This window comes from Trypanosoma grayi, assembly GCF_000691245.1.
Source record: "Trypanosoma grayi strain ANR4 Tgr_537_V1, whole genome shotgun sequence".
NCBI classification, from domain to species: domain Eukaryota; phylum Euglenozoa; class Kinetoplastea; order Trypanosomatida; family Trypanosomatidae; genus Trypanosoma; species Trypanosoma grayi.
This window is the reverse complement of record NW_008826156.1, coordinates 1-11,875: the sequence shown is the minus strand read 5'-3', so window position 1 is coordinate 11,875 and position 11,875 is coordinate 1. Positions and strand designations below refer to the sequence as shown.

General features: G+C 53.3%; 7 protein-coding genes across 7 annotated transcripts; all 7 read right to left on the bottom strand.

The window, feature by feature from the left end:
* Positions 1–429: 429 nt before the first annotated feature.
* DQ04_05371060 (putative adenosine kinase) lies at positions 430–1,452 on the bottom strand (the record flags this gene model as incomplete). Its single annotated transcript, XM_009314149.1, has 1 exon — positions 430–1,452. The coding sequence occupies one exon, from the start codon at positions 1,450–1,452 to the stop codon at positions 430–432; it is 1,023 nt and encodes a 340-aa protein (XP_009312424.1).
* Positions 1,453–1,822: 370 nt separating this feature from the next.
* DQ04_05371050 (dTDP-glucose 4,6-dehydratase) lies at positions 1,823–2,812 on the bottom strand (the record flags this gene model as incomplete). The annotated part of the gene is made up of 1 exon (XM_009314148.1): positions 1,823–2,812. The coding sequence occupies one exon, from the start codon at positions 2,810–2,812 to the stop codon at positions 1,823–1,825; it is 990 nt and encodes a 329-aa protein (XP_009312423.1).
* A 1,808-nt stretch (positions 2,813–4,620) lies between these two features.
* DQ04_05371040 (amastin) lies at positions 4,621–5,244 on the bottom strand (the record flags this gene model as incomplete). Its single annotated transcript, XM_009314147.1, has 1 exon — positions 4,621–5,244. The coding sequence occupies one exon, from the start codon at positions 5,242–5,244 to the stop codon at positions 4,621–4,623; it is 624 nt and encodes a 207-aa protein (XP_009312422.1).
* Positions 5,245–5,780: 536 nt separating this feature from the next.
* On the bottom strand, positions 5,781–6,092 carry DQ04_05371030 (hypothetical protein; the record flags this gene model as incomplete). The annotated part of the gene is made up of 1 exon (XM_009314146.1): positions 5,781–6,092. One exon carries the CDS (start codon positions 6,090–6,092, stop codon positions 5,781–5,783), a length of 312 nt encoding a protein of 103 aa, XP_009312421.1.
* Positions 6,093–7,207: 1,115 nt separating this feature from the next.
* DQ04_05371020 (amastin) lies at positions 7,208–7,768 on the bottom strand (the record flags this gene model as incomplete). The annotated part of the gene is made up of 1 exon (XM_009314145.1): positions 7,208–7,768. The coding sequence occupies one exon, from the start codon at positions 7,766–7,768 to the stop codon at positions 7,208–7,210; it is 561 nt and encodes a 186-aa protein (XP_009312420.1).
* Positions 7,769–8,103: 335 nt separating this feature from the next.
* On the bottom strand, positions 8,104–10,929 carry DQ04_05371010 (hypothetical protein; the record flags this gene model as incomplete). The annotated part of the gene is made up of 1 exon (XM_009314144.1): positions 8,104–10,929. One exon carries the CDS (start codon positions 10,927–10,929, stop codon positions 8,104–8,106), a length of 2,826 nt encoding a protein of 941 aa, XP_009312419.1.
* Positions 10,930–11,314: 385 nt separating this feature from the next.
* DQ04_05371000 (hypothetical protein) lies at positions 11,315–11,734 on the bottom strand (the record flags this gene model as incomplete). Its single annotated transcript, XM_009314143.1, has 1 exon — positions 11,315–11,734. One exon carries the CDS (start codon positions 11,732–11,734, stop codon positions 11,315–11,317), a length of 420 nt encoding a protein of 139 aa, XP_009312418.1.
* Between the last annotated feature and the right edge of the window lie 141 nt (positions 11,735–11,875).

The window sequence follows — 11,875 nt, the reverse complement described above, 5'->3', positions numbered from 1 at the left end:
TATATATATATATATATATATTATCATGGAATGCAAGCCACATACGCCAGGGAGAACTAATCGACCACTTCTCCCCATCCTCCCACATTAATCTGCTTTCTTTTTGCTTTTCTGTTATGTTGCGTAATTCCATTACAGCACACGCAACCCAGAGTTAAACCTCAACCATGCTCCTGCCGCGCTGGAGGCCTCCGTCCATCACACCACCCACCTCGTTGATGCATTGGAAACACCCCTCTCATCCAATCAACACAATCAGCAAGACCCGGGTGAATGAGCGCCCGCTCGCGCACACGCAAAATAACACTAATAATGAAAAGCATGCTTAAGGCCGCTGTTACCATCTCCAATTCCCCTCTGTTTCCTCCTCCCCTCATCGGTGATTTGGGGAGAGGATGGTGAAGCAGCATGCGTACGGTATCATTTTCCTTACAGAGTAATAGACGGCTTCTCGGGGTACGTGCAGCCGCTGTGCTGAATCACCGTCTGTGCGGCGTAGTGACCGGCATCGCAGCAGCACTTTAGATCGCGCCCAAGGGCGTAGGCTGCCAGAAAGCCGCCCACAAAGGCGTCGCCGGCGCCGTTGAGGTCAACCATCTTGGCAGTGTCCAGCGGCGGCACCGGCACCTCCAACACTTCGTCCTTCGTGGCGCAAACAGTGGCGTGGGCGCCCTGAGTAATGACGATTAAGCGGTTCTTGGTACCTGAGTACGGCAGCTCCTGCAGCGCCCGCCTTGTGATGTCTGGGACATTGTGTGCGTCCCATTTCTTTACCTTGGCGAGTGTATGTGCCTCCACCTCGTTGGCGAAGATGACGTCGACGTACGGAAGCACCTGATTGAACTGTTCCCCGAAGAACTCAATAAGGAATGGGGCGGATAGGTTCATCATAAAGATGCCGTCCACCGCCCGCGCCTTCTGAGCAACATGCAGAACGTAGTTAACATTAACAGTTAGTGTGAAGCTGGTAAGGTAGAACAGCTTCGCCTCTTCCAGGTGCTTCTGCACCTCGGCAGAATGCATGTGCTCTTCCGAGAGGTGGTTCGCAGCGGCGAGGTTGGCGACAAGCGACCTCTCCTTCCCCGTGATGCAGACGGCACAGCTGCCCGTTGGCTCCTTCTTTGTGTACTCGAGCACCATAGTGACACCATCTGCCTCCGCGGACTCCTTCAGGATTTTACCGTAGCGGTCATCGGCGGCACAGCCAACGTACATGGAAAAGGAGCCCTTCGGTGCCTGCAGGATCCACTGCGCCACGCGCGCCGTGTTGAGGCCGGAGCCACCAGGGACGTACTTGACATCCGGCTTCTTCTCAAGCTCCTCAAAGATGCCCTGCTGCTCATTCCCCATCAGAATGGCGACGGCACGCCCCACACTGTACTTCGTCATGAGATCCTCAGTGACCACAGCCGAGATGTCAAGCAGTGGATTGCACTGCACGTAGAGCTTCATTGGGGGCAACATACCTGCCAATATATACTTCTTTTTTGTTCTTCTTCTTCTTTGTGCGCGTGTATTCGCGCGTTAGATAAGATTAATACAGGGACAAGAATAACCTGAATCATATCACACACGTTCGCACGCCCGCAGATGCAGACACAGCAGCAGAACACAAGTGCATAAAACCCACCAATTGCAATACAAAGATGACAAAAAAAAAAGGATGTCCGTGAGAAACGGCTACACCACTGGAAAAGACAAAGATGAGAAAGATAGAGCCTAACACTGGCAGCTTTCCTTTTTTTTTTGGGGGGGGGGGGGGGGGTCTGAAGCATAGCCACCATGTAAATCTCCTTCCATTGCGTCCACGCAAATTCAAATCCTACTCACCCTTACTTATGCGCTCGGCGAACTCATCGACGGTGCGCCGGAGGCCCTCCGCAAGCCGCACGACGGGTGCCCAGCCAAGCACACGGCTCGCCTTGGTGATGTCTGGGCGCCGCTGCTTCGGGTCGTCTGCCGCAGGCGGCAGGAACACAATCTGTGACTTGGTGCCAGGCACCATGTCCCGCGCCACCTGCGCCATCTCTAGCACCGTGTGCTCGTCGGGGTTGCCAAGGTTCACGGGCCCAATCTCGGTAGGGTGCTGAATCAAACGAAAGAAACCTTCCACGAGGTCGTCACAGTACTGAAACGAACGAGTGTACTCGCCTGTCCCGTACACTGTGATATCGTTACCCCTAAGCGCCTGAACAAGGAAGTTGCTTATGATTCGCCCATCATTAAAACACATGCGTGGGCCATATGTATTGAAAATACGGGCGACGCGGATCTTTACCCCGTGCTTCCGGTGGAAATCAAAGCACAACGACTCTGCGCATCGCTTTCCCTCATCGTAACAGCTGCGTATGCCAGTGCAGTTCACGTTTCCCCAATATTCTTCGGTTTGTGGATGCTGCAGCGGGTCGCCGTACACCTCTGAAGTGGACCCGATGAGCACCGGGCAGTCGTCTCGCTGTGCCAGCAGCAGGGAGTGGTATGTCCCGTTCACGCAGGTGAGTGTTGTGCCGATGCAATCCGCCTGATAATGCACAGGAGACGCTGGACTGGCTAGGTGGAATATGTAGCTGTACTTGTGTCGCAGCACCTCCTCTGGGTAAGGATAGCGAACGTCGTGCTGGACAAAGTGGAAGTTGTCCTTGCCGATGTGGTGGGCAGTGTTCTGCTTCCTACCCGTATACAAGTTGTCAACAACGACAACAATGTAACCCTCACGCATCGCACGGTCCACAACGTGACTGCCAAGAAAGCCGGAGCCGCCAGTGACAAGCACAGTTTTCCCCTTGTTCCCTTCTCCCGCTGTTGGAGGCATTATCACCCGTTTTGCAAGGGGAATATACGAAAAATAAATGTCGAATGGTTGCACCTACCTTTTTTTTGTTTGTTTGTAGAGTGAGAAGCCGAAGAAGTTGAGCTGTATGCGCCGCAGGCACTTGTGTAGGTGTGCGTGTGCACGCCTTCTTGGGCATGTGCAGCACAAGCCATGACCAGTGGCGCGTAGGTGGTATTTTTTTTTTTGTTTCTTCTCTGCCTTGGCGTGAGGCCCCGCAACAACAAAAACAACAACAAAAAGTCAGCACGGAGCTCTAAGAGGTATACACTGTATACATATACATATACATAGCGTATACGGGGAGAAAGAGACCTTCTAATAGCAGACAAAGGTTCTGCTTCTCGATATGGCACGCCTCATGCCTCTCTAACTGCTCGTTGTCATCTTCCCTCTTCTTCCCTCTGTTCTCCTTGTTTACTTCCCGAGATATTGGCACCTCATACCCCCACTCTGCGCTTTCTTTTTTTTTTTCCTTCTTCTTCACACACGTGCGTCCCGTGTTCTTTGTCCGTTCTCTCTTGTTCCCTCTTCTTGGGAAGATATATTGTGTACGTCATGCCTGCCAATCAACTCCCCCCGCCGTGCCCCTTCCCCGCTTCCACGTGCAGCACTGGAGAGGGAAGAGAAAAGGCGGAAGTGGTCAAAGACAAGAAAACAGAGGAAGAAGATGTTAACAGTAACAGGGGGGTGATCACCACCGTTACTTTGCAGACTCATCGTAATAGAAAAGGGAAAAAATACAGGCCAGGGGAGGGGCGAGTCACAATCTTTTTTTATATTGTTTATACACGTGCCTCTTGTGCGTTGCCTTGGGTAGCCTCTTGTTTCTCTCCCTGCCTAATATATACTTCCGTTACGATCGCTTCCTCCTTATTCTTTGATTCGCGCATGCAATACACTGCCCCTTCACCGGCATCACCATCATCAGCACCACAGTATCTGGGAGATATATGGGGCGCTGACCAAACATACAGGCCGGGAGGAGCAGCAAGAGAGAGGTGGGAGGGGGTACAGTTCACCAACACAGGAACAGCAACAGCTGCTGCTGCTGCTGCTGCTGCTTCCGCTTGTGATCGAGTCGACCGCAGCGCGACAGGAAGGGGTTCTGGTGCACACACAAGTCTACTTCTCTCGGTCCACGAGGGGGGAAGAGGGCGAGATGAGAGGCAGAACAACGAACAAACCACATACACAAACAAAAAAGTAATAATTAAAGGAAGGGGGAGAGGGGAAAGGTTGTCAAAGGAAAGGGGGGGTTGGAAAGACGGGGGAAGGGCATGAGTTTCCCCCCAGCGTCAGTCAGGGAGTTGCCGTCTCGCCCTTAGGCACCACCACAGATACATGGGCAGACACACCAGCACCCGGAGAAAGACATACACACACACACACATCGAGGCTCTCACCTGTGCGCATGGCCTTGTTGCCGTGGACGCCTTTACGGTGGCGATCTCCCCCCTCACTGCCTTCTTCCCGACCAGAGAAAACGAAGCCTCTCCGTCTTTATTGTGACCCTCCTCAGAGAGTTTCTCCCGGCATTGCTTTGTTTTCTTTTTTTTCTTCTTTTTTCTTTGGGGGGAAGGGAGTCTGTTTTGTCTCGTTCAGTTGGCTTCTCTCCCTTCGCCCCGCGTTCATCCCTTCATTACGTCACGCTCGCAGGCAAATTATTTCTTGTCATTTTCCGGCTTTGGCCGCACGACGTGCACGTGCGCACGCATTTATGCCAAGTGTGCACACACACACACACACACACACAGACAGACAGACATCTATATAAGCCAATCTTTCTCTTAATACGCGGTCGGTGTGTTGTTCTCCTCGTCATCCTCGCGCCGCCCGTTCTTCCTGCCGCCCCCCGACTCCCACGATTCGGGGCGCTTCTCCAGCACCACGAACGCAATGACGCCGACGCACTGCACGACGAAACCCGTAACGAGCAGCGCGAAACCGGCGTCGTATTTGGTGTTCATATGTGTGTACTTTCCACTACCGCAGAACTCCACGTGGTAGATGGATGCCACCACCGCCCACGGCACTGTGCACGAGGCGATGCTAAACACCGAGATGCCGACGATCCACCATTTAATGTCGGCGCCACCGATGCAGTACCAGCAGGCGATGAAATTCGCGACGAAGAAGGCCATGGAGAGTATGCTGCACGCCTCCCCGAACTCGAAGCGGTGACGCCGGGCGGTGCACGGGTCCCACTCAACGCGGTCGTCGTAGTTGGGGCTGTTGCACGGGCGCGTACCCCACAGTGTGTAGCAGCTGTACGGTGGGTCCTTCATCTTGAGCACGCCGAGCGGTGTGCCGATGACGACGAAGATTAAGGAGAGAACGCAGGCGAGAAGCAGCGTTGTTGCGCCAATGTGCCTGCTGTACGGCTTGTTGAAGAACGACTTTGACTTCGACATGCTTCAAAGCAGGATACCTTGAGAATGAGTGTAAATACTTCCCTTCTTGATAATATTGCTGCTGATTGGAGCTACGCGTGCGGGGAATATCCTGCGGTGTGTCCTGTGTGAAAACTGTTCGGGGTTCACAATGAAGTCGTGAGGGTGGGACCACAGATGCAACGATTGCCCTGGTCTCTTTTTTGCTGGCTTTTTTTTTATCGCGTGTGTGTATTTGTTAGTTAGTTGGGTGTTGCGGGAGAGGCAAGAGGAGGAGGAGGAGGAGAGAAGAACGTCAATGGCGCCACACGACTCACGCCGCACACAGATGCAGCGATGCGGCCGCCGCTCACATGCTGGCAAGCACACAGTCACACAGAGGGAGGTTCACACGAAAGAAAGGCTCTGAAACACCGCGTCAATCGATAACACGACTTCGTAGAAGATGTTCGTTTGGTGTATTACGATTTCTGCTGGGTCTCTTAGTTTATCATTGTGTGTTTTTTTTTCGCGTCATTCTAAATTTTTCTCTGTTATTTCTAGCCTCCGTCTTCCGCCTACGTTCTCCTCATGGCTGTGCGCTGAGCCCGCCCCACAGCCGCCACTGCCCATTTCACCTGCCCGCCACACACACACACACACACACATACACATATATCTTCTATCCACATGGCGCTTGGTGGCGCTGCTGCTGCTGCTGCTTCAGGTGTGCATCGCCGTCGTCGCGAAACGAACCGGTACAGCTGCTGCCACGATGGAGACGGCAGTGACCCAGACGAAGCACACCGAGCGGGCTGCAGAGAGCACACCCCAATGCTCGGGTGGGACTTTGTGAGCGCCGCCCTTCGCACCGTTACGGCAAAGAGCATAGAAGTCCACGCTCTGTTTGTCTGTGCATGTTGGTGCAGCTGCAGGGCGTGTATGCGTGTGTGTGTGGGTGGGTGGGTGTGCATATGGATATGTGTGTGCATGCGCGGAAGAAGGCGGCGCGGGCCCACCTGCCGCGCGTCCCGCCCCCAATCAGCAAGCAGGAACAAGTGGGTGGTGACGCGCGTGCACTCTTGCACGCCACCAGGAGAGCAGGATAAAAACAAAACAATGCAGATAAGATAATAATAAAGAAAGGAAGACGGAAATGACCCTCAATGCCATCTTGGTATCATCGTGGGCTATTTCGCCATACACTCCTTTCTTTTTCTTTTCTTTCTTTCTTTTTTTTCCCGTTTGCTCAGGCGCCAGACCACTTCAACGCGTCAGAGCACACCGAAGGAGGCAAAAGTAATTCGCAGCAGGGAGATACAAACCAAAAAAAAAAAAGAAATACAGACAAAAAACCGGAGAGAGGTGCATCATGCTGAATCAAGAGGAAAATAAAAAAGAGGAAAACAAACAAAAACAAAAAAAAAAACAAGAGTCTCTATCATCCTATTTTCTTCGTTATTCTTGTCTTTAAGCCAGAGAGACATATAGAGATTGTGTATATGCTCGCTTACCCGCGGTTCTAATCTGCTACCGCCGCCGCCGCAGCCCAAGCAACCAGCAACAACTGCAGCAGCAGCAGCCGGTCGAAAAAACATCGCACGTACTTTTGGGCGGCGCGGTCGAAGGAAACATGGTCCCCGCTTCGATTCCTATTGCTCCGGGACTCGGCCCTCCGCGGCCCCCTCCCCTCCCTCCCTCCCCACCCACACATGTACACTGCAGCGACAACATGTGTGGTCACCGAACAATTCGCACATTACAGAGATGAGGACAAATACGGAATCGAGCATACACAATAATGAAAAGAAACAGAGGGGAACTTTGTTTTTACGTTTTCATGGCACGAATTAATTATTTTAAGCTATGGGGGGGGGGGACATAGTTCTCTTTTTATTTTCTTTATTTTCGTTTTCTCTCCTTTGCAGTGGTCCCTCCCGTGATATATAGTGATCCGTTCATGTGGATTGCGTCTATATAAGCAGACGGCGGCATGCCCAGAAGATTAATTCAGGAGAATGAGACAGGCCGTACCGATCACCTGAATAGCCCAGCCGGAAACGAAGAGACCAAACCCGGCGCTGAACTTCCAGTTGGCTTTCCACGCGGCTTTGAAGGCTTCACCGCACATATTGCTATGGGGCACAGCGGCCATGCAGGCCCATGGAATCAGGACCGTGGCAACGCTCAAAAGGGCAGAAAGGACGGCGATCCAGTGCGTCGAGGACCCAGCAAGCTGCTTTACGACCGCAATGCCTGAAACAAGCACAACGAAGATGGAGATGATGGAGAACGCCTCAGCGGCCTGGAACACCTGACGGAGGCGGGTGTTGCCTTCTTCACACATCATGTCAGCAGGACGGAGCGTGTAGCCGTTCGTCTTGCAGTCGTTCTTCAGGCCCCAGAACGTGACGCACGACCCCTTCTGACCGGCACCAGTAACGGTGACACCCTTGCCCTTGAATTGCGCAATCGGTGTTGACACCACAACGAACACGAATGTGATGCAGACGCAAAGCAGGTAAATAGATGGGCCAACCTTGCCAGACAGAGCCTCAAAAGCCATTTTGTTTGGGTTTGTGGGTAGCGGTAAAAAATCTGAAGTTGAAAACGGGCTTTTTTTCTTTTTTTTTTCTTTGTTGTTGATTGATCGATAGGTGGAGATTGAAATGAAAGTGATGAATAAGAGAGACAGCATGATTGGAAACGCAACGGCTCACCCCTTCCACGCGCGATCTCACAGCAAGGACACTGTAGGAGACCAGAGATTCCAAGAATGAAGGAAAGAGATGATTCTTTTTTGTGTGTATGTGTGTAAAAGTGCGAGCAAGCCCCTCCCCCGAAAAAAAAGAAGAATCCACGAGTTGTACCTCAACTGCGCGTGACGTCATGGGAGAATCCTTACCGCTGTGTGCTCGTTTTCTTTGTCTGTGGTAAGCTCCCCGCCAGTGCGAGGTCAGCCAGCACGGCGTCGAAGGCCGCAGATGATGCAGGGGCGTGGCGCGGGAGGATCGCCTTGTGCACAACTTTAGCGACTGGACCCCCCACCCCGTCACTTTCACCATTACTGTTGCTGTTACTGTTATTCTCACTGCTGTCCGTCTGACCGTCGGCTGTCGTTATTGGCTCACCGGCCCCGGCAGAGGACGCCGTGAGACGAACGACAGTGGCGATGGAATTGTCCCAGTCACCCTCTCCGCCCGGCATGCCGGCGGCGGTGAAGCGCCGCTTCAACTTGGGCCAGCCGCGGAAGGCCATCATGTCCTTGTAGCGCAGCGGCTCACGGATGCCGTGGATGACGCCAGGCAGGGTGCGTACCCGAAGCACCACATCGCACGCTTCATTCACACAAAACGAAACCCAGCCAATACCGCAGACATACACATCAGCCTTTGGGTGGCGGCGGTGTCGAGGGTAGCACTCGAAGAGGTAGCTCTTCGACTCGGTCAGACGCAACTCCCCAAGTTGCTCGAGAGAGCCGGGAGGGTCAAGAGCCTTTCCAAGCTGCTCCTGCCAGAAATCGTCAGAGCGTTCAGTGTTAATGATGGCACTGCGAACCTTCTGCGATGTGTACACCATGAAAAGCATTCCACGTGATGTTCCTTTCACGACGTCGATTGCAGCAAGACCGCCGAGCAAAAGTGTATTTCCAGGCACAAGAATAAAGCACTGTGGATTGCGATAACTTCGAATGAGTGTACGGCGCATTTGCAGGAGTGTCAATGGAGAATTACGGTGCCAATGTGGGAGAAGGCCGGGAGTGTCGAACAGGTAGGCTGATTCACCTGAAGCACCCTTTGTTAACGACACACGCACTGCGTTCGCCTCTACAGTTGTTCCTGGAAGAGATGATACGGTGAGCAGCTTCGATGCTTTCTTGTCATGGCGTGATGGAATGTCAATCATTTCAGCTTGATTCACGTTGGGTGGGGTGTGCCAGCGCCAAAAAACTGACTCTGATCCATCGCTGGACTTTTTAGTGTAATACACCTTGCGGCTCTCCGGGTGTGGTGGAAGCGGGACGTATAACTTGTGGGCAATGGCATTAATTACGGAAGACTTGCCGACGTTCGCCACACCAACAAAGTAAGTCGGCATGGGTTTTATCGGGCGGGTAAGATTTAGATTCGACGTCTCCTCTACCGCAGCAATGAGCGCCTCAATATTCCATCCCCGTTTCGCAGAAATGGGAATGACGCTCCTTATTTGGTGGCGCGGCAAGCCAAACTGCACGGCGATGTCAGTCACCCACCGGCGCACGTACCGCTCTGTCACGAGGCGGCTGGCGATGGCTCTATCTTTGCCCGTATAGTTGAAGGAACGGTTACGAATACAGTCCATCTTATTCACCACGATGATGACATCATTGTTCATTGATATGAGCCCTGGCAGGTCGTACACCATCGAACCAGGGAAGTCGGTGATGTCGACTACGAGCACTACCACGCATTTCTTCTCTCGCAGGGCGCGCAACTTCTCTGTGAAGTCGGGCGCCGACCACACACGCCGCCGCCCCTCCACGCCGAGATTCTCCAGTGCGTGACAGCGGTGGCAAACGAAGGGCGCGCTGCGGTCCTTGTAGAAGGCGTCGAACTCCTCCTGTGTCATGAAGTCTAGCCACTCCTCGCCGACATGGCGGCCGTGCTTCTGCCAGTGGGCCTGCAGCTCAGACATACGGTCGGCGTACGCCGCCCGGGCCTTCATCTTTTGCTGCCGGTCAATAATGTACCGCTCAACATCACCTTTGCGGACATAGCCGAACGCATTTTCATCCTTGTCCTGGAGGAGTGCCCCGCAGCCCTGGCAGCAGTCTCTGTTCACAAACGGGATGCGGAAGGAAGACGGATGATCAATCACAATTGAACTCTTGCTCTCGCGCACCTCTTCCATGGCGGCACTTGGATCTTGGTCCAGCACGTGCATGCCTTCCCAATCCAGGAACTTACGCTCAAAGCGCTCCCCAGCAATCTCCAACTGGTGCTCAATTGCGAACTTATCCTTTTCGTAACTGTCCAATAGCACGCCATATTTCATCTTATCAGCGAGTTTACCATATTTCCGTCTCAGAAGCGGTGCATCCTTCTGCATCTGTTGCTGTTCTTGGTTTTGTTTTTGTGTTGGTTCCGAACTTTCGACTTGGCTGGTGGCAAGTGATGCCCCCTCCGACTCAATGTCGACAATCTCCTCAGACCATCCCATGATTTTGTGAAACAGGCGGTTAATGTGGCGGGGAAGTAATATAGACTCCGCCGCCTCACGCCTGCTTCGGCGGAACTGCTGCAGGTGCAAAGGAATAGGGCCTTCCTCGTATGTATTCACCTTCTCCACGTTCAGCTCCAATGCCTTACCGAAGGGTAGTCTGGCGAGTGGTGCGGGTGGAGACGCCAACGGTGCATCTAGGCTCTTCTCATGTCCAGCCGCAGACTCTCCGTTGTAAGTAACCGCATTGGTGGTGCTTTCTGGCAGTGCCGCCATGCCAGGAGCAGCAACAGCAGCAGAAGTGCCCGCACGTACGTCACGGATGCCAAGTGGTGGGCGTGCAACGAGGTCCCCCACTGCGCCGTCCTCTGTGCTCGACGAAACTTCAATCTGCCCACCAGACACTGCACTGCGGTTTCGCCATGGCTTCGACGCACGTGGCGAGCGCAGCTTCTTCACAAAGTCCCTGCGACTGTAGCCCAAAGGTGGTGCCCTCATCTTAAGAAGAATGCGGCTGCAGTACAGCATTGGAGGCCCCTTTAGTCCCTCCTTATGCGTTTGTGATTATTCGTTTAGGCGAGAGGTGCAGAGTCCTCTCTGGGGCAGAGAGAAGAGAGCAGATGAAGGGCAGCAGAGGTGCAAAAGGCACTTCCATCCAAGCGGCACAATAGGGCGACAGTGAAGAAAAAAAAAAGAGTGTTCATCTTATGAGATTCTTTCCTTCCTCTTTTCATTTTTTTTTGTTTGTTGCTTCATCCATTTAAAAATGGTAAAGATGAGGCTCCATGTTCTTCTCATTTTTTTTTTCCTGCATTGCTCGTTTGCCACCACACCAACTCACCCCAGCAACTGTGATCGCATCCGCCGCGCCAGGCCCAGCTCTTTTCTTCGGCACCTTCCCTCTTGCGCTGCCTCAATGCTGCTGCTGCTGCTGCTGCTGCCGCTGCCCCGCATTCATTTCAGCCACGTATACCTGCGCCGCCTCGCGAAGCTGCGCTTCCTCCTTCTGTAGCTGCTCTGCAACCCGCTGCTTCTCGTTGGAGAGGCGCCGCTCCTCCGCCTCGCAGCTCTCCGACTGCTCCGTCTGCTTTGCTATGAGAGTATTCACGGGTGCGCGCAGAAACACGCGACCGACGCTCTCGTACACGCAGTGGTCGGCCGACAGGCGCGTCAACTCTCGCGTTGAGATTCCGAGGCGCCGCTTCGTCCCCACCAGAGTCACTTGGCGGTTGGCCATCACTCGCACTGTCTCACGCAGCCGGTCCACCCGCTGCTGTGCCTCCATCAGCGCCTTCTCCCGCTCCATCCGCTCTGCCTCTACAAGTGCGGTCATTCTTGCCTTTATGCTCTCACCTTAGTCCGCTCTTTTCTTTTCTTTTTGTTTTATGTCTGTGACCCTGTGGTTGGTTTGTTGTTTCCTTTGCAGTTGTTGATCCGAGATGGAAACAGGGGGAAAAAGCACCCATATTATATA